The sequence below is a fragment of the Tupaia chinensis genome, unplaced genomic scaffold, assembly GCF_000334495.1.
Source record: "Tupaia chinensis unplaced genomic scaffold, TupChi_1.0 Scaffold000423_1, whole genome shotgun sequence".
Classification (NCBI taxonomy): domain Eukaryota; kingdom Metazoa; phylum Chordata; class Mammalia; order Scandentia; family Tupaiidae; genus Tupaia; species Tupaia belangeri.
This window is the reverse complement of record NW_006159928.1, coordinates 8,034,893-8,060,344: the sequence shown is the minus strand read 5'-3', so window position 1 is coordinate 8,060,344 and position 25,452 is coordinate 8,034,893. Positions and strand designations below refer to the sequence as shown.

The following is a 25,452-nucleotide window of genomic DNA, read 5'->3' as shown; positions in this document are numbered from 1 at the left end:
ATGGTCCCTTTTCTTCCTTTTCTCCTTTCAGGATTTTGGGCGTACATGCACTAGGTGTGTGGGGTTTTTTTATATCTTTTTTTTTTTGAGAGGTTTTAGCTATAGGGCACGTGTACTCACCAGAAAGACACAGACCGAGAGACAGAAAGTGAAAAATCACCCCCTGGGGGAATGGCCATGCCGCAGTCCCTTCTCCTCTATTCTCCTCTCGGGATCTTGGGCATGCATGCACACGCGCCTGTAGTGAGTTTAAGCCACCAGGTCTGGGATTCGAACTGCAGTCGACTACATGGGTGTCCAGTGACATAGCCATTACGCTAACTGCTGGTCCCACTAGGCGTGTTTTTCAAGTCACCAGGTCCATGACTCGAGCCATGCTGTTCGCCATGTAGGATCCAGCCACCGTAACCACCATACCACTGCTGGCCTTGTATTTGTCTTTGGTGACTGGCTTATTTTGCATGGCATATCACCCTCGAGGTTCATCCATGTTGTCTCATGTGATAGGATTTCCTTCCTTTGCTATTCGTTTCTTCTTACAAAAGAGTGTTCAGTCTTTAAGTGCGTGACAAAGTTTCCATCTGCCTGGTTCTGGAATAATGTTCTTGTGCTGTGATTGGGTTTCCATAGTTGTGAATTGGAGGCAGGAAGCGAAATTCCCAGAGGTCTTCCCAGAGCCAGTAAACTAATCATTGGGGGCACTTTTATGTCTTGGTTCTCCTCTGATCCAGACCGGGCCTCATTATAGAGCTCTCTGTCCATTGCCACAGACACAACAACAGGTTGGTGTCTCAGAGACCTGCAACCTCAACCTTTTCCCATAAGCACATGGCAAAACCACACTTCAACTCTAAAGGTTTGTGTACAAGACTTTAAATCCTTCATAGAGCCAGATGAGTAATTTACCTTGACTTTCCTTTTTATGAAGCCTTTTAATTTTGCAGGCAGATTGGCCCAAGAACTTTGGTGTGGTCTGAGAAAGAGCAGGTGGATAAATCCGCTTGTGAATTTTCTGAGGTTGGTCACATAGTTATCTTTTTAACAACTGTAAACAGTAGATTTCAGATTTTGAATGTCTAATGTGATAGTTTTAAGTATAAGGTAAATGAATAAATTTGTCTTAGGTTTTATGTGAATTTTAAGTTCTACTTGTTATTATTTTCTTTTAAAGTAAGTGTTATTAGCTTGTAACCATCATAGAAAGCAGTATGTATTTTTAAGTAATGTACTATAGTAATAATCAAGACAATGCAAATATATATGCATTCATTTTTCAGACTGAATCTATGCTTAAAATTGCAGAAGATCTGGGAGGACAGTATGTATGGGGACAGTATGACCTGTTAGTCCTGCCCCCATCGTTCCCTTACGGTGGCATGGAGAACCCTTGTCTGACTTTTGTAACACCTACTCTACTGGTGAGTGTTAACAGTTCTTTATTTGAAATTGAAGTCTTCTAAAAAATAAGCCTAGAGGGTTGGGACCAGCAGATGGCGTAATAGTTACATTACTGAACTCTCACGTAGTTGACCACTGTTTGAGTCCCGGATCTGGCAGCTTAAAACTCACACCAGGCACATGTGCATATGTGCTCAAAATCCCAAGAGGCGAATGGAAGAGAAGGAATTGTGACATGGCCATCTCCCCTGGAGGGGGGAGAGGCGATTTCTCTCTCACTTTCTGTGTCTCTTTGGCGAGTGCACACACCCTATAGCAAAAATCTCTCTCTTGATTAAAAAAATAGCCTGGAGGGACCAGCTGGTGACATGGTGGTTAAGGGACCAGATCCCACATAGCCAACTCCACAGTTTGAGTTCTGAACATGGCAGCTTGAAAAAAATGTTGGGTGTGTATGTGTGTGTGTCTTCAAAATCTAAGAGGAGAATGGAGGAGAAAGGACTGTGGCTTGGCCATTTCTCTAGAGGGTGATTTCTCATGTTCTCCCGCTCTTTGTCTCTCTCTGGTGAGCACACATGCCCTATGCCAAAAATTTTTTAAAAAAAGCCTAGATAGATTATAGGATCCTAATAATATTCAAACAAAACAACTTTTCACTTGTTCATGTAACCCTTGTTTCTAATTTTATTACTCATTGCGGTTATCAAAATCTCATTTTTCAAAGGAAAATAATTTAGCCATTTCAGTTTGTTCAAGGTTTTGGGGAATGCTGGGGATGGAGGTGCTAGGTGATAACAATCCATTGATGAATTATATATGCAGACAAAAAGCTCCATCATGAACACCTAACCTGCAGTTATTGCACTGCATGCAGTATGTTGCTATCTTTCATATGCCCTGTAAACTACTTTAAATCCTTCCTAGAATCAAATAAGTAATGGATTAGCTACTAAATAAGTAGAGTGAAATACGCACTGAATATTATAAACTTTCCTTAAATATATTATGGGTAATAAGGAGAGAAAGAACGTGGTAGATAGGGAACCGCTGGTGTGGTGGTTAAAGTACTGGACCCACAGTTTGGGTCCTGGACCTGGTGGCTTGAAAATTACAACGGGTGCATGTATGCATGCCCCCAAATCCCAAGAGAATGGAGGAGAAGGGATTGCAGTGTGACCATCCCCTCTAGAGGGGTGATTTCTTACTTTCCCTCTGTCTCTTTGTCTCTCTGTCTCTCTTCACCAGGACACACCCCCTATGACAAAAAAATTTAAAAAAAAGAAGGTGGTGGATAAATAAGAGTAGATTATGGGACCATCAGGTGGCATGGTGGTTAAGGTGCTGGACACTGTCACATGGCCAACCATGGTTTGAGCCTCAGATCTGGTGGTTTGCTTTCTCACTTTCCTTCTCTCTCTGTGTGTGTCTCTCTCTAGTCAAAATAAAATACATGAATGAATAAATAAATTAAATGATTATAAAAAAAGAGTAGATTATAAAACATGGAAGTAGGAGAAATGTTTCCTGGAAGCTAATTAGAGACAAGAGTTCTTTCCTTCTAGTACAGAAAAATCCTCTAGTATTTTTTAAATCAGAGCAAGAATGACTTTTCAGTTCAGTATTTTTGGGGTTTATTTTCCCAGAGCATGTCATTTTTGAGCCCTTTCAAGTACTGTAGTAGAAATATAATGCCTGTTAATGCCAATATACTAACTGTTAAAGTGGGCAGATTTTAGATATAGTCTGTAATTTTGTTACTGAAATACTAAGCTAATTTTTCTTTTTCTCTGTAGGCAGGTGACAAATCACTCTCCAATGTAAGTTAACATTTCTTATGGTATTACCCTCAAGAAGTATTCAGTTAGTTGAGTTTGAAAAATTCATTGTGGTGGGCTAACCAGGTGGCATGGTGGTTAAGGTAACTAGATCCCACATCGCCGACCACGTGGTTCATGTTTCAGACCTGGAGACTTGGAAAACAAGTCTTGTTTGGAGGCGCATGTGTGCCTGCGTGCCTTAAATCCTGAGAGGAGAATGAAGGAGAAGGGATCATGGTGTGGGCATCCCCTCTGGGGGGTGATTTCTCACTTTCCCCTCACTCTCTCTGTCTCTCTCTCTCTGGCAAGCACATATGCCCTATAGCAAATTAAAAATATATATATTCATTATGGTATTATGTTAAAGGTACAGATTAAATGATAACTTGGGGATTCTTAGTGTAAAACATCATTCCTTTAACAATTAAGTTTAACAGACTTCAGAAAATTGTATTGTTTAATCTCTTCATATGATTACAATATATTTCTAATGGGGTGGTATATCCATTTAATAGTTTCTAAATAATTTTTTGTTTAAAATTATTTTAACTACCTTATGTTTTTGGTCTTTGATTAAACTACAGATTTTTTTTTTTTTTTTGGCAGAACTAAGTAACTCCCTGAATATGTCAGCTAGTGTTTTAAAAACATTGAATAATGTGGCATTGAAAAAACAAAAGTGCTTATATAGTGGATTATTTTAACTAAGGTAATCAATTTTACTACTAATTACACTATTTCCTTTAGGTTATTGCGCATGAAATATCTCATAGTTGGACAGGAAATCTAGTGACCAACAAAACTTGGGATCACTTTTGGTAAGTTTTCTTTTTTTTTTTAATGTTTTCTTCATTGTTTCTTGTCACTGATTGATTTTTTCCTCATCTCCTACTACTCTGAATTGTTTCATGTGTATAATCTTGTTTCTCTTTATGATCTCCTTGATAGAAATTTTTAAAATATATTCTCTACCACTTGTCATGATGTTAGTTTATGGGAATTATTCAGCTCCTCATATAGTCACATTTTTAATACATACATATAAAACCAGAACCATGACTTGTTTTCCCTGCTGCCATCTGCTGGGCTGGGCTTGCCATTGCTCTGAATTAAATGCCTGGAACCTTCTGCTTAGACCATAGTGGTCCTGCTTTGCAATTGCTTTCCTTTGTTGAAAAACCACAAAGGAAACATCTGTTGATTAGAATGCCGATTTTTTCTCTGTGCAAAGTGCTGCGTTTTAACATTTAAATTTTTTGTTCAGGTTAAATGAAGGGCATACTGTGTATTTGGAACGCCACATTTGTGGACGGCTGTTTGGTGAAAAGTTCCGACATTTTCATGCCCTGGGAGGATGGGGAGAACTACAGAATTCGGTAAATGAATCGAACATTTAAAAGCTTTCATCCAGAGTTGTATAGGTATTCAAAAATTAAATTTGTAAAGCTTCTTACTAAATAGCAGCAAGCAAGTCATTCTTACAGATGTGGACAGTGGAGGAGATGCTGGTATCATACTCTATGGATATGCATCCTTTATTGTCCACCATTAGCTAGTGTTCATGACCTGGCCTGAATGTAGAGCTGTGAGACCTCACTGGGTCTTTGGTGTTAATAAAATAGCTGGTTATGGGCCAGCTGGTGGCTAAGGTGGCAGGATCCCACATGGCCAATGGCATGGTTTGAGTCCCAGACCCAGCAGCTTGAGAAACACGCCCGGCGCATGTGTGTACATGGCAAATCCCTATAGGAGAATGGAGGAGGAGGAACTATGGCAAGTATATGCCCCTGCCAGGGGGTGTTTTCCCGCTTTCCCTTTCCATCTCTCTCTAGTGAATGCACACCCCCTATAACAAATTTTTAAAAATACTTGGTTGTATGTTTGAATTTTATTTAGTATATTTATATCTTTTTCCTCTCGATTCATGATAGAATGCATGAGTGCATCTGTGAAAGAGAGAGAAGACCTATCCACAGGGTCTGGTCATGTCACAATTGCCTTTCTTCAGCTTTCTAGCCCTTTGTATCCTGGGCATTTGCACATGTGACTGGCACATTTCAGGCTGACCGGGCAGGGAATTCTAACCTCTGTTGCCATGTGGGATCAGTCTCTCCTGAGCACCACCACCTCTGAGCCATGGAACTGGTCTGATATATTGTATATGTCATTTTCAAGTGCTCTCCTGAAAACTGAATTTGCTGACCAGGCATTAGATCTTTTTTTTTTTTTTTTTCTTTTTTTGGAGAGGTTTTTGCTATAGGGCACATGCACTCGCCAGAAAGACAGAAAGAGACAGAGAGACAGAAAGCGAGAAATCACCCCCCGGGGGGATGGCTACGCCGCAATCCCTTCTCCTCCATTCTCCTCTCGGGATCTTAGGCACACACACACATGCGCCTGGTGTGAGTTTAAGCCACCAGGTCCGGAACTCGAACTGCGGTCGACTACATGGGAGTCCAGCAACATAGCCATTATGCTAACTGCTGGTCCCTTTAAAGTCTTTGATAAGAATAGAGGCTGTTATTGGGCAAGAGATTAAAGTCTTTGATAAGAATAGAGGCTGTTATTGGGCAAGACATATCAGGGAATGTTAGTTACATCAGTAGCCGTTCTGCTAAACTTCACAGTTTACGACAATGTATCATAGGATTTCTGGTCTCTATATTCTAGATTCCCCTAACGTTATGTCTTTAAGAGAGTAGTGCATCCTCATTAGTTTATCTCTGTGATACCAGCCTTCATATGTGAACATTCATCTCGTTTCATGTCTTGCAGATAAAGACTTTTGGGGAAACAAGTCCTTTCACTAAACTCGTGGTTGATCTGTCAGATACAGACCCTGATGTCGCTTACTCTTCAGTTCCCTATGAGAAAGGTTTTGCTTTACTTTTTTACCTTGAACAACTTCTTGGAGGACCAGGTAAGCTATTGGCATTTATTGATATTTTTAAGAAATGTTTCTTTTTGAGGGTAATATGAAAAACAAGAAAGAATTGTAAACTGTTGTTTTTATTCCATTTTATACTACCAGTGCATTCTATATGTAGCTGCTGGAGAAATCTATATAATTTATTAATGTTACCTTTCTACTTAAAACTTCGAATAACCCGTGACTTTTAAATTATACTTTCAAAAAATATTTAGACAGAGTCTTGTATGTTATGATCCTCCCAAACAGCTGAGACAACAGGAGCATGGAACCAGCAACTGTGCCCTGGCTCTTAGCGTAGGTCAGGAGTCAAAGAAATTATGCTTTTTGACTTAAAAAAAAAAAACAAAAAAAAAAAAACAGGCCTTGTTGTGGTGGTGAGTGCTGTTAAGATGCTGTGTTTTGCTGGCTGGGACCACATGGAAGGCCCAGGTTCAGTTCTCTATCCAACCTAAAAGTTGGGCATGGTGGCACATGCTTATATTCCCAATAACTATGGAGGTTAAGACAGAAATTATTGTTCTCCCAGCTGGGGGGCCAAGACAGTATTGCAGCATGGTGAGACCATGCCTTTTTCTTTCTTTTTTTTTTTTAAAATGTGCTAGTTATGTATATTATTTTATTTTTATTTCTTCTTCACAGTTAGTTGTACATCTTCATAACACACAATATAGTTTTTCAAAAACATGCATGCATTACATTACCATCAAGGATGTTACCATATGCACCTTTTCCATCAGAGAATTTTACATTCTTATGTCAGTCGAGTACTTCCTCCCTAAACCCCTCCCACCCCACTGCCTGCTGCCCACCCTTCTCCCCTATAGTGTTTTGATATCCATATTGACCTTGCCTATCATTATCTCTTTGGGTCTCAATTTCTGTCATAGCATGCAGACATTCGGTATATATTGAGTGGGGACATGCAGTGTGTCTTTCATAGTCTGGCTTTCTTTCCTCAGCATTAAATCTTCTATGTTCTTTCACTTTGTATTAAATAATAGGGTCTCATTGTTTTTTATAACTGATCGATATTCCATAGTGTACAGGTGCCATATTTTTTCAACCCAGTCATTCATTCTTTAAAAAAAAATCTCATCAGTATTTTTTAAATTTGGATATTAGCATATATTCATCAAAAACCTTTCTACAAGTAAGAATCCCTTCAGCCCTTTCTACTCCCCAGGAGTAGGCACTTTTAGCAGTTTGGTATATGCAGTTCCAGATTGTTTTGTAAGTGAAAATGAAAAAGTATACACATATATATATACACACACATATATAATTATATTAATTACAAAAAATGGATCATACTGTAGAGCCTGCATTTGTTTTGTTGGCTTTTTCTTCAATATTTTATATACATCCTTGTATGGCTGTACATATAAATCTACCTATACGTTTAATGTCATCCTAGTGTTTATAGAAATGGGCTGAGTGTGTGTAACCTTCACCTTCTGATGGGTGTTGATGACTTCTCCAGTATCAATTGACTTTGAAGGCCCTCCTACACCTGGACACATTTTGCTTGTCCCATTCAGCTTTCCTCCTTTCTTGGCATACAAGGGTTATTGCTTTTAGAAATTGTATATTCCTTTTCTGTGTTGTCACTGTGTCATCCCCTTACCTGTAACTAGAAATTTTTTGTTCATTCTACTAAATTACGTATATGATGAGACTGCAAAAAGTTTGTGGAAAATAGAATTAAAGTACAAGTTAGTTTCATTTTATTTTTAAATTTTTGCCATGGGGTCCATGTGCTTGTCAGAAAGAGACACAGAGAGGGGGAGAGTGAGAAATCACCCTCCCAGGGGAGATGGTCATGCCACACTCTCTTCTCCATCATTCTCCTCTTAGAATTTTGGGTACATATGCACAGATACCCTGCATGTTTTTCAGACTACCAGGTCTAGGACTCGAACTATGGAGTTGGTCATGTGGGATCTAATGCTTTAATCACCATTCTACCTGCTAGCCCACAAGTTTATTTTGGTGTAAAAAAATCCACACATAATTTTTTCCATAATACATATTTTCCACAAACTTTTTCAAGACTCACCCCGACCCCCAACGCCTGTATTCTCTAAGGGCCAACTTAAGGGTTTTTTTTTTTTTTAACTTCTTAAAACCCTCATTGGCTTCCCCATTCTTTGAATGTTCTCTGATGCCAAGCATGAAAACATGTCAAATGTTGTAATTACTGTTCTATGGATTGATTTCCTTTTCTCTCCCTACTTTTTTTTTTTTACTCATAGAGGTTTTCCTGGGATTCTTAAAGGCTTATGTGAAAGAATTTTCCTACAAGAGCATAACTACTGATGACTGGAAGGATTTCCTATATTCTCACTTTAAAGATAAGGTTGGATTTTAAAAACCATCTTATTTTTCTTGCCTAGTAGATATATATTTACTGACTACTTATTAGGCTCACTTGAATTACTTAATAGCACCATTAGTTCAGAATTTGTTTTAACATGCAGTCCTTTATTTTTTTAATTGCCTAAGGCCACATATACTTGCCAGAGAGAGACAGACAGAGAGATGGAGGGAGAGACGGAGAAATCATTCTCCACTGGGCATGGTCATGTCAGTCTGTTCTCTATTTCTCCATCTTGTCAGAATTTGGGGCACACACGCACACATGCCCAGCATGTTTTCAAGCTGCCCAGACTGGGATTCAAACCACAGTCAGCCGCATGGGCTCCTACTCCCTTAACTACTGGGCTATGGGGCCAGCCCAATTGGCCGTCTTTTACTGCTATTTTTCCTGTTTAGAATGTGATCGTGACAATATGAACTAATGTGTACATACTTTTCTGTTTCAGAGATTCTCAATAGTATGTTTCAGAGTTTTATTTTTTGTATCTTTAATATCCCACTTAAATTATTTAACAGAACTGATGAATATAAATTTATTTAAGAAAAGAGGTTTGGAAATTATCTCAAAATAGTGGGGTAGACAAAATTATAGATTTGAGGTTTAAAACATTTGTTTTAGATTTTTGTTTTAACAAAAAGTCATTCTATAGCAAACTGGGTATTCTTACTGTGTACAGGTTGATATTCTCAATCAAGTTGATTGGAATGCCTGGCTCTACTCCCCTGGACTGCCTCCTGTAAAACCCAAGTAAGTATTTAGCTAGCTGCTAATGCTTAGGAAGGCTTCTCAATCTTCTCTATCCTAGAACTCCTCAAAATATCCGAAAGGATATATGTCCTCCTTAAGCTGTTAATAGTGTCAAGAGTAGAGTTCTTAGATCTTTGAATTTTTTTTTTGGAGAGGTTTTTGCTATAAGACACATGCACTCACCAGAAAGACAGAGAGAGATAGAGAGACAGAAAGCGAGAAATCACCCCGTAGGGGGGATGGCCACACCGCGATCCCTTCTCCTCCATTCTCCTCTCAGGATCTTAGGCACACACGCATACGCACCCAGCGTGAGTTTAAACCACCAGGTCTAGAACTCAAACCATGGTCAATTACATGGGAGTCTAGCAACATAGCCATTACAGCAGATCTTTGAATTTAATCTTGAGGCCAAAAGAATAGTTCCATGACTTACAAATCTAAATTTATAACTTTAAGTCTAAGTAGGAGGTCAAAAAGTTTGTGGAAAAATGGAATTTAAGTACAAGTTTATTTTGGTGCAAAGTAATTTCAAAATCCATGCAGTTTTTTCATAATATGCATTTTTAATGAATGTTTTGAGGAACCCTTCATATTTTAATTTTCCCCCTCTTTTAATATATTAATTCCTAAGTTAAATTCGTCTCAAGTATCAGTAATTATTGAGTGCTTCCTTTCTGCACAAGGATGGTGATAGATTTAGAGAAGGGTAAGCTATTGTCCCTTCCTTCAACTTTTGCAGTATGAAAAATAACATTTCTTAAGTATTATATTAGTCATTAAAATAGTGCTATAAGTTATTGTTTGCATTTCCAGAAGAGAAAAATTAAGCTGGGTAGACATTTCCCCCCCCCCTCATGCACACAAGCCAGAGAGAGAGAGACTGAAGGAGAAAGCATTCCTCCCAGTGGGATTTGGTCATGCCACAATCCTTTTTCCTCTACTGTTCCCTTCCATCAGGATTTTGGGCATGCACACACATTGTGCCCTGCATGTTTTTCAAGTCACTGGGTCCAGACTCATATCCTACAGTCAGCCATGTAGAATCAGCTTCGGTAACCACTAGGCCATAGGGCTGGCCCAACCCTGGCTGTCTTAACCCCACAGTAAATTGCCTTTAAACTAACATCCTCCTGGAATGAGACCTGAACCCTGATCTTCCATGAGCCACATGAGAATGCTACTGCTACACATTCCACCACTCATTGTCTTTCCATGGGATCGTAGAAATTGCATACATTAAACGACCCAGTATAACTGGTATACAGGAGAACCGCAGGACATCTGGTAGAAAAAATGATGAGCCATTGTTATATGTGTTTGTAAAATACGCTGAATGGCCAGATCGAAGAGGGTTTGACTGGAATATTAGACGCTTTGAACATGGAGGAGGTGTGGTCAAGTTCCCCAGTGACTGGACAATCCAGGATATCACAGAACATGGTGGAAAACAGGAGCTAAGAAGTGAGGGAGAGGTGATTGCAATGGAATTGTTTCCATTTCTGTTTTGGAAACAGGTAGATGGTAAAAATGATCAATAAATCCATTTAATGTCTTAAAAGGTACTACCAAACTAATACTTTTATTCTGGTACTTCATAGTTTAAGTGCTGTCATACACATTATCTTGTTAATTATTGCAATAACCTTATATAATGAAGACCCGAGGTAATTAATGCAGGGCTGGTGGGACAAGACTATCTGAAAGGATAGGGTCCGGGACTCGAACCATGGTCGACTACATGGAAGTTCAGTGACATAGCCATTACAACTGCTGGTCCCCACAATGTGTTTTGTTTAAAATATCTATTTATTAAGTGGGCTGGCCCAGTAGTATAGTGGTTAGGGAGTCAGATCCCATATGACTGGCCATGGTTTTAATCCTGATCCTTGTGGTTTGTAAAACACACGAGGCATGTATGTGTGCGTGCCCCAAATCCCAGCAGGATGGAGAAAGGAAGGAGAAGGCGTTGTGGCATTATGCCCCATGGAGGAGGGATGCTTTCTCCCTCTCTGTCTCGCTCTCTAGCAAACACATATTCCCACTACCAATTAAAAAAAAAATCTGTTAGTATCTATTATTTTAGTAGATATGAAAATACCTATCAAGCTATTGGTGAGGAAACTAGTAATTTAAATGGTTATGAATTTGGACATCAGCCTGGAAGGGACTTCGAGGAAGAATACAAGAAGTAAAGCTTGGAACCTTAGAAGTAAAGCTTTGAAAGCCAGGACAGAAGAAAGATGCCAGCAAAACAGACTAAAATCAGAAGAAGCTGGGGCCAGTGGGCGGTGTAATGGTTAAGGCCCTGGACTCCTGCATGGCCGGCCACAGTTTGAGTCCGAGACCCATTGGCTTGAAACTCATGCCAGGAGCATGTGCGTGCATGCCCAAGATCCCAGGAGGAGAGTGGAGGAGAGGAGGGTTGTGACAAAACCACCCCCCCTAGGGACCAGCAGTTAGCGTAATGGCTATGTCACTGGACTCCCATGTAGTCAACCACAGTTTGAGTCCTGGACCCAGTGGCTTAAACTCACGCCAGGCGCGTGTGCGCCCAAGATCCTGAGAGGAGAATGGAGGAGAAGGGATTGTGGCATGGCCACCCCCCTGGGGGGTTATTTCTCGCTTTCTTTGTCTCTCTCTCTGTTTCTCCAGTGAGCTCATGCACCCTATAGCAAAAACCTCTCAAAAAAAAAAAAAAAAAAAGCCATCCCCACTAGGAGGTGAGGTGATTTCTTGCTCTCTCTCTCTCTCTCTCTCTCTCTCTCTCTCTCTTTCTCTCCAGTGAGTGCACATGCCCTATAGCAAAAATCTCTCTCTAAAAAAATCAAAAGGAGCTTTTAAAGTTGTTTATTGTTAGGAAGCTGCAGGAAGAAGTAGCTTTGAAGTGATAGAGCGACCAGCAGTGTGATGTGCTAACAATCATGTGGGCAGAAGGAGCTTTGAAAAAAAGGGAATTTGAAATTAGGAATCTTTTCTAAGACTCTTCATTTCAGTGGCCTAATTAGTATAAAAGACAGCTACAGGAAGTTAAAGAGTAAAGAAGCCTTTGGCTGTTGATTTTGGAACTATGAAGTCTGTGTGAAAAGTGAGTTCTTGAAAGGTGTTTCTTTGATGTCACCGCTACTAAAAGATCCTTTTTGGGGCTTGGTTCATCCTAGACGCCTTGAGATGGTTTCTCCGCAGCACCAAAGTGCCAGAGGAACCCTGGAATCATTCACATGCTCAGGGACCCTGTACAAAGAGTTTCTTAGAAAATCTGAAAGCACAGAGAATTCTTTGATCCGTGGCAGGACAGGTTGTGGTTTCGAAGTCCTTCTGACTTTCGTGGTGTGCTCCTCATTGGTACACATTTATCTCTCGAGGTCACTACTTCCCTCCATTTCCACCCCCACCATTCAAGTTCAGTCTCACATTAGCAGTTCCTCCCGGAAGACTGCCCTGACTTCAAAGCCGTGCACCATGCCCGTTCCTGCGCCCTCCCAGTCATTCCTCACACTAAAGCTGGAGTAAACCTTTAAAAATGCAGCTGTGCCTTGCCGTCCCCCAGTTCAGCCATCTTCAGTGACACCCCGTGGCTCTTGGGCTCAAACAAAATCCTTTGGGCAGGACTCCAAGGCCCGTAATGCGCTGGCTCCCTTTGCTTCAGTCGTCCTGACAGTTCTGGGGTCTCTCCAGCTCTCCACATTTCCTCCACCTGGTGCCTGAGCATGCTGTTCCCTCCACTGGAAATACTTTGCTCTGGTAATTTCCAACCTCGGTTTCAAGAACCACCTCCTCATGGAAGCTTCTGGTTTTTTGATGTTTACTTATTTCTTTCTCTGAAAGAGAGTCGGACCCCAACAGGGTCACTGCGCTGTCTCTGGTCTCAGCTGGCCTAGATCACAGGCACATGTGTGCCAGCTGTGTTCCGGGAGGTCACAGGACACGAACCCAGGACCTTTCCCATTTGGGTCTGTCTGCACTGCTGCTATGCAGCCACCTGGCCCTCCACTTTTTTTTTTTTTTTTTTTTTCAATTTCTGTATTTATTTCTGCCATGAGAAAGAGGGGCAGATAGACAAGGAAGCGTTTCTTGATCTCTTTGACCAGGTCAAATCTCCTATTCTAGAATCTCTTGGTACCATGTGCCATGTCTTCATCATGGCTGCCCCAGTTTTACCTTGACATTTACTTGTTTGCTTATGAAAGCCTTTTATAGGCACCCTGGCAGCGAGGCACATGTCTGGTTTTGAGTATCACTTCTCTTTCAGATGTTGCCTTCAAGTAGGGGCTGCGTCATTCTCTGGACTAATCCTTAACTTGAGTCTTTTTTTGTTGTTGTGGTTGTTTCGTTTTGTTTTGTTTTGCGATAGGGCGTGTGCGCTCACTGGAGAGAGACAGAGAGAAACACAGGGAAAGAAAGAAATCACCCTCAGGGGGGATGGCCATACCACAATCCCTTCTCCTCCATTTTTGTTTCCGGATTTTGGACATGCACACACATGCCCCACACGACTTTCAAGCTGCTGGGTCTGAGACTCAGAGTTTGGTTGACTGTGTGGGAATCCAGTGCCTTAACCACCATGCCAACTAATTATACCGAGAAAGAAATTTCAGGACACTAAGAAACACCAGCCAAAGGTTTTCCAGTGTGCTGTTGTAGTTTAAGCAGTCAGTGCTAAGAATTGCCCTAGTGGCAGGTGGTTTGTGGCCTGAGCAGGTGAGGACCTCTGATCCCGTTTGTTCTGGAAGGCAAACATGGCTTCCTGCAATGAGCAGCCTGAGTGCTCCTTGAATACAGGCTGGCAGCTCAGGGAGCAAGCAGGAGTCCACTCAGCTCTCTTTAAGGCAGGTTCAGTGGGTACTAATCAAAACACACTTCATTTAGGCCCTGCAGGGCAGATGACACTCTCTTCTCTAATATAAACATTTCCACAGCAAGTGTCATTTATGGGGGAAAAAAGGATGTTTTGCTAGAATTCTATACACATCACATGTTCTTTTCTATTGTTGCAAAATGTATGTAAATTCTACTTCTAAAAAAATAGGATTGAAGTCACACAGTGATTTTGATGTCTGTGTATGTGTGTGTGTGTGTGTGTGTGTGTGTGTGTGTGTGGTGGAGAAATTTTTGCTGTAGAGTGTGTGTGCTTGCTGGAGAGACTGAGAGACAGTGAGACGGAAAGTGAGAAACCACCCTCCGAGGGGGATGGCCACGCCACAATCCCTTCTTCATGCCCCTCTCACGATTTTGGGCATGCAATGTACACGCACCCAGCATGAGTTTTAAGCCATCGGGTCTAGGACTCAAACCATGGTCAGCCATGTGGGAGTCCAGCACCTTAACCACTCTGTCACCTGCTGGCCTTGATTTCAGAGTATTTTCAGATGTAATGTCTAGAACAGTGCCTGTCACATAGCAGGTACTCATGAGTTTCTTGGGTGATTAGATGGTTGAAACAATCATGAGAATCCATAAGAGCAGGGATTTTGTATTGTTTGTGTGTTGCCCTAAATGCCTGGAATTATTCCTGTTGTACAGCAAACACTAAATATGCCCAATTCATTCCGATTGCTTTAACTTTTAGCACTTGAGCATATGGCAATCTTTTGCATTCTCTTTGAAGAATAGTCAGGTTTTCATGAATATTGTATCCACTTGGACTTGCGAGCTCTTAGCTGATGCCATTAATATTAAAGTCAGGTAAAACATGTCCTATTTCCATCACTTTGGGGTTCTTCATCTTTACTTAAAATTTTCCTTGAAATTTAAGTATGTTATGAGCTCTAAAACTATAGTTATGCAAAAGCATGTGTCTTCAATAAAAGTTCATCTTTAATATTTTTTCATCTTTGCAGTTACGATATGACCCTGACAAATGCTTGTATTGCCTTAAGTCAAAGATGGATCACTGTGAGTAGCAAAGTGTGCCTTTTGACTCTTTTGTGAATTATACAAATGTGCAGGTGGGGGGTGGGTGAGTACGTTAAATCATGGCCAGGCTATTGAAAGTCAAGCGTGATCCTGTATCCACCACCCTCAATGCTTCACGAGGGAAAAAAATAAATGTTGACAATATTAGTAAAGATTTTTCCTTGCTGCTTTTCAACTCTTAAACAATTATACAGAGCCAGCAGGTGTCATGGTGGTTAAGGTGCTGGACTCCCACATGGCCAAACTGCAGTTCAAGTGCCAGACCTTGCAGCTTTAATATCACACTGGGTGCATGTGCATGCCTGCCCCAAATCCCAGGAGGAGAATGGAGGAGAAAGAATTGTAGTGTGGCCATCCCCCAGGGGATGAGTTCTCATTTTCCTTCTCATTGTCTCTCTCTCTGGCCTTCTCTGGCAAGCACACGCACCCTATGCCAAAAACCTTAAAAATGAATTAATGAAAGATGGCAAAAAGTTTTTTTAACTATGCAAAAATATTTGCATTTAACCATTTTTGTTTTCCACACAAGTTATTTAGAAGTTACTACTTCAAATAGAGCAGTACACATACTAGATAAGTAAAAAATGATCTTTGTGGCTGCTAATGCAAATTATTAGTGATAGGAAGAGTTGGGGTTGTTTGTCTGTGGGGAGCTTTGTTCAATCTATGAAGCTTCTTATAAAAGAACTTCTGCACATGTATACTAAAACATAACCCTTAGAAAATCCAGAATGAGGATGTGACTTGGATAATTCTACAATGGAAAATAATGGAAAACTCGGAAATTAATTTCGTCTGACTCTCCATAACAAATTTATGTGTCACTGTTTGAAACTTGTTTACAAGTTTATTCAGCTAATATTTTTTAGTGCCCTTCTATATTCAAGAAGGAGCACCACACACTAGGAAAGGGGCAGAAATGGACTTGTCTTGAAGTGTCTATAGGTTATGAAGCAATCAAGTGCATACATGAATAAATGGAATGCTAGATGGTAAGCAATGAGCACCCCGAGAAAGAGGTCAGCAGAAAGAGCCATTATTGCCACCTCGGGATGGAGAGCTGGAAGTGGCTGCAGCGCCTAGGACAGCCTCTTACGGGACGTGTTCCAGCTGTCGACCTCTGGTTTGGATGTGGAGGGTGTAGGAGGGGACCTTTGGGTGAGAGAAATAGTGTTTGAACAAAGGTCCTTTCTAAAGCCACAACTAACAGTGTTTATAGAGATATCTTTGGGCACCCCTCTTTTATCAATTTACATGTTATTGATGAGATTTCATAATTAGGGGCACAATTGATATAAACAGATCTGGAAACAAATAGAGCTGACATCCATATGAAGTGTAAATCTGCAGATGGAAGCAGAAGGAGGCAGGTCCTGGGGCGCGGCCTACAGAATTCAACAGGAATGGGGAATATTGGCTAATATGATGAATCTCTCTCTCTTACATAGCACATGACAGAGACATAAAGAGGGAAAGTGAGAAATCACCCCCTCCCCCCCCCAGGAGATGGCCATGCTGCAGTCCCTTTTCCTCTGTTCTCCTCTCAGGATTTTGGGCATGCACACACACATACACACTCAGCATGATTTTCAAGTCGCCAGGCATGGGATTTGAACCGCATTCAGCCGTGTGGGAGTCCAGTGCCTTAACCAGTATGCCACCTGCTGGTCCTGAGTCTGTTTTTAGTAGAGCTCATGTAAGAAAACTTTTGCTGTATTTGCCTACTTCTCTGTCTCTTCCACCAGACTGCAAGCTCCTTGAGAGCAGGAATTGTTTTTTTCATCACTGTGTTCCCAGGGCTGTCACATTTATTCATTATTGGATGAATATGAATTAGCAGTCAGAAAACAAGGTTGGGAAGATGAATGAACTCCCTAACTGAAAACTTTGATTATCAGGCTAAGGAATTTAAAACTTTAAAATGTAACCCGTAGGCAGCAGGGGTAGTTGAAGGCTTTTGAATTGTAAATGAAATGATCAGAGTTGTGGATTAGGACCATTACTCTGGTGTATAGTATAGAGGACCAATTAAATGGGAAAGTTAGAGTCCTCAGAACACCAGGTAGGAAGGTGTCAATAGATTCAAGTAACAAGACTTCAGGATTTGGAGGCCAGCAGGTGGCATAGTGGTTAAGGTGCTGGACTCCCACATGAGTGACTGCAGTCTGAGTCCCGAAATCAGCACCTTGAAACTCAAAACAGACGCATATTCATGCATGCCTGATAGCCCAAGAGGAGAATGGTGGAGAAGGGATTGCGACATGGCCATCCCCGCGAAGGGTGATTTTTCACTTTCTCTCTCTCTCTCCTTCTGTCTGGCAAGCACACACACCCTATAGCAAAAATCTCTCTCAAAAAATAAAAAGACATTAGGGGTTTGAATTAGAGCAGTATTATTAATTTGAAAGAAATGTTTGAGGTTTAATTATATAACAAGTTAATAACTTGAAAACTAATTGAGCATGGAAGAAAAGGGGAAAACTCTCTAAGTAGAAGAGAGTAAGTAAACAGAAGAAGAGAGAAAAACCAAATGGTAAGAAAACAACTTAGGAAAATGAAACCAAGAAAAATAGATCATTACCATTGCCATCTGAAGTCACGTGTTTAATTCCATTTTGTTTTCTTTTTGGAAGAAAATAAGTAATAAAATATTCTAACTAGGAGCCAGCAGGTGGCATAGTGGTTAAGGCTGCTGGACTCCCACATGACAACCGTGGTTCGAGTCCCAGACCTGGCAGCGTGCTTTCTTACTTTCCCTCTCACTCTTGCTCTCACTCTGTCCCTCTCTGGTCAAATTAAAATGAATAATAAATAAAGTTAAAGTAAAATAATTCTTTAAAAAGCGTTCTAAGTAGCTGCCTCTCAGAGAAGCCTGGTTGTGCACATAGATGCCTAGGTTGTCGGTTTTTTGCCTGGGGTGGTGGTAAGCTCTACTTGGAGGAGTAGTTCCATTATGTGCTCTTTCTCGATAGTTGAGAAAGACTTCATTATTTCTATTCCAAGGAAGAAAATCTGGTATCACATCTAGCCACAAGGAGTGCTTTACCCTTCTATCTGTCTTGAAGATTTTATGTTTTATTAAATAGGAAAGTTAGAGTCCTAAGAAGGCCAGGTAGGAAGGTAGTTCGTGGAGTTCGTACTTGTCATGGAGAACAAGGTGAGTGGTCTCTGTGAGGAAAAGAGATTTCTTAACACTGTAAATATGTTAGACTCCTCTGTTTTAATTTGGAAAATGCATTGTAGCTTCCTTGCTGCTAGATTAAACTGCCACTAAGTTTTGCTCAGATCTTCTCTTGGGCCCAAAAGCTAAGGCAGATAATTATTAGATTGTTGGAAAAGTCACGACACATTTTTGCATAGAAAAAAATGTCATGACTTTTCTGACAACCTAATATAAACAGTTCGATATCAGTTTTGAGCAATTCTGAGCAGGCAGTTCGGGGGAGAGATGAAGGATATTTTAATCATGAATATATATTCTTCTTATGTACTTTATTTCCCAGTTGATTTTGTGAAACATTAATGTGAAAGAATATATATGTGTGTGTGTGTGTGTGTATGTGTGTGTGTGTATATATATATATGCACACATCTGTATGCATATGTGTGTGTGTGTATATATGTATGTGTGTGTGTAAAACTTATTTATAAACTATAAAAATCGACTGTAAAACAACACCTGTCTGTGTACCTGACCACAGCTGTAAGAAATAGCACGTATCGGTACCTTTAGAGCACACCTCCCTATTTCACCTACTCCTCCCCCAACCTTGCCAGTCCATCAAGGGAACCATTACCCTGGCTGTGGGCTTATCTTTCCCTTCCTTTTAATGTTTTTACCACATACAAATACATTCTTAATTAACATATAACTTAGATTTGCATATTTTTAAATAGGTTTTTGCCTTAAGGCATGTGCATTCATTCACTGGAGAGAGAAACACAGTGAGAGGGAAAGTGAGAAATCACCCGCCAGGGGAGATGGCCACACAGCAATCCCTTCTCCATTCTTTTCCTGGGATCTTGGGCATACACATACACATGTACACACACACACACACACACACACACACACACACACGGCATGATTTTCAAGCCAGTGGGTCCAGGACTTGAACTGCAGTCAATCATATTTTTTTGGTGAAGAGATGAGATAGAGCCATAAGTTCTGATAGCAAGAAGGGGAAGGAAGTTTTGATATTAGGAGAGTTCTGTGGGGAGTGGGGAGATGCAAAATAAATATTTCTTTAAATATGCATTAGATTGTCTGGAAGAATATACAAGAACTATTAAGATTAGTTACTGAGGAGTAGAACTTGGAGATGGAGCAAAACCAGAAGAAGTTTTTATTCTATTCTATTTGATGTTTTAAACAAAACCCTATTTTAAAAGCATTTAACACTAATTTTAAAACATGTTAAAATGCGTATTTTGGAAATTTTTATTTCATATTCCTCAAGGATATTCCTTACACCACAAGTATTTTTGGCAGTGAATCTTAATTGGAAAAGTATTTCCAAAATTAAGTGGGGAAAACAGAATGTGTGAGGATGGAGGGAAACATCATTGGTAGCCTTTAGTTCATTAGTGTGATACTAAAAAAAGTATGCAATTAACTCACTTTTTTTTTTTTGAGAGCTTTTTTTTTTTTTTTTTTTTGCTATAGGACGCATGTGCTCGCCAGCCAGCCAGAGAGAGACAGAGAGACAGAAAGTGAAAAATCACCCCCCCCCCCCGGGGGGATGGCCATGCTGTAATCCCTTCTCCTCCATTCTCTTCTCGGGATCTTGGGCACGCACGCACATGCGCTCGGCATGAGTTTTAAGCCACCGGATCTGGGACATGAACTGTGGTCGACTACATGGGAGTTCAGTGACATAGCCATCATGCTAACTGCTGGTCCCTTAACCCACATTTTTTAATTGGCCCATAAATTTGTTGACATGCATTTTGTGATGTTTCTTTACTTTAGAATCTCTATACCTCAAATGGTATAAAGGATTTCAGAAGTTTCCTTCACTTTTACTAGAAATGGTTTCCCTTTTGTTAAGTAATGTCGATTTTAGCAGTCCAGTCAGCTTTTTAAGTTCTAGTAACTCAGTCTCAGGATTATTTAAGTAGCTCAGGCTTAAACATATTTTGTATACTTAGTTCTTCTATTTTTACTTTTATGTCAGATAAAATAATAAATATTAAATTGTATACAAGCAGAAATAACCAAGTCATGTATATTTTAGGCCAAAGACGACGACTTAAGCTCATTCAATGTCACAGACCTGAAAGATCTCTCTTCTCATCAGCGGAGCGAGTTTTTAGCACAGGTTCTCCAGAGAGTAAGTACAAGCTCAAAACATTGGCAATGAAAATAGACACAAACAGGCACAGCAATCACATCGTACTCAACTTGGAAAAGACATTAATGTGAAAACTAATGGAAAAAATCATGTATTCATTTATTTATTGAAAAAATTTTCATTCAATACCTACTCTGTTCAGTATTGTGCTGAATATAAAAAAAAATGTAAGAATATATCTTGTCCTCAGAAAGCTTATAATCTAGTAGGAATAGTAACACATGAAAAGTTCAGCAATAAATGGAATATTTTAGGAATCATTTGAGAATAAATGGGTGAAAAAGGACTCCCATCCAACCGGAGTCACCAAGGCAGGCACTTTGAGGAGCAGGAATTCACCTGAGCCCGGCAGTGTCGGCAAGAAGGTGGAAATAGAAGTTAGAGGCAGGAATCGTGAAACCCGCCAGTGCTGGGGGAGTAGCCAGGAGTACCTAATAAGGGAGTTCATGAAGGCAACAGTAGAAAGGCTGGTAACATTCAATGTGATGAGTCTTGAATGCCAAGCTAAGAACTTTAGATTTTTTTTTTTTTTCAGTCAGTAGGAAAGGATTTAAGCATTTTAACAGGAGGGTCACTTGATGAGATGGTGGGTTTTGAAAATTAATCTACTGGTGCCAAGAAGTCCGCATAGCAATGAAGGTAGTTGGGAGACTCAGGGGAGTGAGAGAGTGGAGAAGGAAAGAATAGGCCAGATGAAGGAGAGGGTGCACAGGATGGAAGCATAGCGTTTGGGACCTACTGGACTTGAGGGTTAGTAGGCAAGAGTCCAAGCAGAGTTTAAAGTTTTAAACCCAGGCATTTAACGACTATGTGAGACTGAACGAAGAGGCTGCATTTTGAGCAGATAATGACTGGGCAATGCATATTATTCATTGTATTCTCAGAAGGGCCAATAATATAAAGGTTTCATAACTGCTGTTTCATAAGGATATAGATCATTGAAAAGAGATTTTAGACAAAATATCCAAAGATAAAGCTGGGGAGAATCAGTGAGAAAAAAAATGAAGGAATGATTTAATCTGAAGAATGAAATAAATGTAAGATGTATAAGGTGCAGGGAAGAACTTTAAAAATTTTTTTTTTGTAGGGAAGAACTTTAAAAATTCCGGAAAGTGTCTGAAAGGTAATATTTATAAATATTAAAAAGTCTCAGGAGAGTAGTTCTCATTTAATATTCCTAAGAATCTCCCAAAGTAAATGATTCCTGTACTCCAGTAGACCATCCTTATCCAAAATAAGTTTGCCCAAGATGTATGTTAGTATGCCTTTGTTCCTTTTATTTCTACCTCATATTCTAATATTCAGGGTTTTAATCTGGCTAAGAATTTCTCTCCAGCTCCTTTCTTCCAAGAAATCCTGTTGAAATGATACATTTTGCTTCTTTATTTTGCTCTTAGGCACCTCTTCCATTGGGGCACATAAAGCGAATGCAAGAGGTGTACAACTTCAATGCCATTAACAATTCTGAAATACGATTCAGGTACATCATTTTAACTTGTCTCTTTGGAAGAAAGCAGACAGCTAGTTTAAAAAGTGGCAAAAGGGAAAGCAGAGTATGAGACATACATGAGAAACCCTCGTCAAATTGACTGCATCTATAAAAATGACGATAGTGGTATGCAAGGAGTAGCTGCAATGTGTCTAAGATGATAGCACTGATCTCTTGGTGAGTCTTTGTTCTAAGCTTCTCTAGTCTTAAAAATAATTAGATTGAAGGATTCAGTGGTAAATTGGCTTTCTTCCATATCCTGGCAAATCAACTCTGAAATGAGAATAATTACTTTGATTCTGTTATGTGCTCACCTCTCTTGATTCAAATTTATAATGTGAAGCTTACATAAGTTTAATTCCTTCAGAAATTGCATTTATAAGGTGTATGAGTACCTACATAATCTAAACCTTTTAAAACATATGATTTTTTTCAAGAACCAACTTCGCTTCCTTCTCTACTTCGAGTAGTCAATTGGATTTATAAGGATTTGAAAGTCTCATAATAAAGAGGGGTTCAATATAACTATAATGGGATTATTCATCATGACAGACGGAACATTCAGATATGTCTAACTTATCCTGCTTCTTCCTCTTCATTTTCTCTCCCACGCCCCCCAAATTCCTTCTTTCAGATGGTTACGGCTCTGCATTCAATCGAAGTGGGAGGAAGCAATTCCTTTGGCTCTAAAAATGGCGACTGAACAAGGAAGAATGAAATTTACACGACCCTTATTCAAGTAAGAACCAAATCAAACTATGTTTGGATTTGTATCAGTAATGGGATGAAAAATAGTAAACAAATGTTTTTGTTATTGTTAAAATACTTTGTATTAATGTAACCTATATAACAGTTTTTAAAAATTTTTTGAAGTTTATAACTTCAGAATAGGGACTCATACTCGTAAATATTTAAAACTTGAGATAATTTCACTAGCTTTTTTTAGAAGTATTATATATGAATTCTGCATTATAAGGCAAATAGGATTAGACCTTGATGACAAAAATCAAAGACAGTTTTATGTACGCAGGAAGATTCTTAAAAGCACGCAGAAGATAATTTGCCAATAGGTATAGATAAGAAAAAGAGACTGAAACTAAATTCAAGGAGAAACAAGCAGATAAAGCAAAATGTTTTCGATTCATACATCACTGTGAAGTTTCAGAGGAGTAGACTGTTCAATATATAATAAAGAAATGCTTGATGAAAGAGGGAAAGGTTGTATCTGGTCAGCAGGGTACAATACAGGAATTTCTCAGTGCAGTTCTTTGACTATGGATGTGGCCTGAATTCTTTTTTTTTTTTTCATTCATTTATTTTTCTCCATAAAAGACAGAGAGAAACTACCACTTCTAGCCTGTCCTCATGCCATGATCCACCCGCAGTCCCAGCTGGCCCAGATCACAGGCCCTCTGTATTCACAGAGATCTCTGGACTGGAGCCCAGGACTCATCCCACGTGGGTCCAGTAGCACCACCGCCGCACCACCACCTAATCCTTGAATTGACCTGAATTCTGAAAAAATGTAATCATGGTATAAACATCCATGATGAATCAGTTTGCTTTTCATTTACTTCCCAAGTGTAATAAGTTAATTTTGTGGCCACATCAAAAAAATGAATAATGACTTTTGCCAAATTAAATGTTTAAGTATTTTAAAGTATACAATTTAAACCCATCTAGCTTTAAATTCAGCAAAGCATATTAATACTTTTAAGAGTTTATAAACAAAAATATACCTTTTGTGGGAAAAATATTTCTGTCTTATGATTTATAAATAGTGGTTTTATTTTTAAAATTTATTTATCAAGAGATTTTTGCTATAGGGTGCATGCACTCACGAGAGAGAAAGAGAGATAAAAAGTGAGGGGTAGCCAGTTGGGTGGCCACTCCATAATCCTTTCTCTATTCTCCTCTCAGAATTTTGAGCACACACACACACACACACACAGCATGAGTTTCAAGCTGCCAGATCTGGAACTCAAACCACTGTCAGCCATGTGGGAGTCCAGCACCTTAAACACACATTATCTGCTGGCTCCAATAGTTATCTTAAAAATGAGTAATTCTGGGGACCAGCAGTTAGCGTAATGGCTATGTCGCTGGACTCCCATGTAGTCAACCGCGGTTTGCATCCCGGACCCAGTGGCTTAAAACTCATGCCGGGCGCGTGTGCGTGCGTGCCCAAGATCCCGAGAGGAGAATGGAGGAGAAGGGATTGCGGCATGGCCATCCCCCCTGGGGGGTGATTGCTCGCTTTCTGTCTCTCTGTCTGCCTGGCGAGCGCACGCGCCCTATAGTGAAAACCTCTCCAAAAAAAAAAAAAAAAAAAAAAACCAAGAGTAATTCTGTATTTTTATATGGTGGACCCTATTTATTTAATGTAATATTGTTATTTCACATGGTCAATATTTTTATTATCAGTTGTTTAAAGTTTTCAGAAATTTTTTATAAATTTACTGTTTTTATACTTTGATCATTCTGCTTGAAAAAAAAAAAAACTTTAGAAAGTAATTTTTAAAAAGACAAAGTCTTTGAGGTTTCACTCTCTCATACATGGCCTATTTTAGCCAGTAGGTGAGAAGACACTGTTCAGATAATAAAATACTTCAGTGCTACATGATAGATAGACACTGTCCCAGGCTGTCTTGGCCCTTCCTGTAACTCCTCTCAAATTATCTGTGATCTGCCAGTGAGGGTCAACTTCCTGTAGGACCTGGCAGAGGCCACTGTCATATGATTGGCTGGGACTAGCAACTTATTTGGGTGATATTGGTTATCACCCTGCTGTCATCATTTCATTAAATCTTGGGTACTGACATATTTGTGCTCTCTCTCTGCCTCTCTCTCTTCCCTCCTCTCTCCCTTCTCCCTCCTCTCTCTTTCTCTCTCTCTGTCTTTCTTGTCTTCCTCCTCTTTCTTTTGCAGGGATCTTGCTGCCTTTGACAAGTCCCATGATCAAGCCGTCCGTACCTTCCAGGAGCACAGAGCAAGGATGCACCCTGTGACAGCCATGCTGGTGGGGAAAGATTTAAAAGTGGATTAAGGACCTGCCTATTGCTGATTTTAGAAATGTCACTTTTTAAAATCGAATTCATAAAGAAATATAAAACTTCAGCTTATATTATAATTAAATGTCTTTTGAGTTTTGACTTTTTATTGTTTTGTTGGTGATTTTGCAAAAATAAAGCTGAGCTACCTTTTCTTTTTTTAAATAGTGGCCTGTGCTTTGTAAATTTTAGCAAAATTTAATCTTTTGATTTACAAGTTCTTGATTTTTTTTATTTTTTTTTATTTTTAGAGAGAGAGTTTTGCCATAGGACTTGTGGTGGAGAGACAGAAAGTGAGAAATCACCCCCCAGAGGGGATGGCCATACCACAATCCCTTCTCTTCCATTCTTCTCTCGGGATCTTAGGCATGC

The 25,452-nt window shown here is 39.8% G+C and overlaps 1 protein-coding gene across 1 annotated transcript in view; it reads left to right on the top strand.

Annotated features, from left to right (window-relative positions):
- LTA4H (leukotriene A4 hydrolase) overlaps positions 1 to 25,245 on the top strand; it is a gene marked incomplete in the record, with an annotated part of 46,840 nt that extends 21,595 nt beyond the window's left edge. Inside the window, 13 exon segments of the mRNA XM_014590268.2 lie at positions 945 to 1,017; positions 1,278 to 1,418; positions 3,192 to 3,215; positions 3,963 to 4,033; positions 4,480 to 4,591; positions 5,991 to 6,135; positions 8,400 to 8,503; positions 9,201 to 9,271; positions 15,112 to 15,166; positions 20,425 to 20,520; positions 21,939 to 22,021; positions 22,665 to 22,769; positions 24,959 to 25,245. Of these exon segments, the coding sequence (XP_014445754.1) occupies positions 945 to 1,017; positions 1,278 to 1,418; positions 3,192 to 3,215; positions 3,963 to 4,033; positions 4,480 to 4,591; positions 5,991 to 6,135; positions 8,400 to 8,503; positions 9,201 to 9,271; positions 15,112 to 15,166; positions 20,425 to 20,520; positions 21,939 to 22,021; positions 22,665 to 22,769; positions 24,959 to 25,076 (1,198 nt within the window).
- Between the last annotated feature and the right edge of the window lie 207 nt (positions 25,246 to 25,452).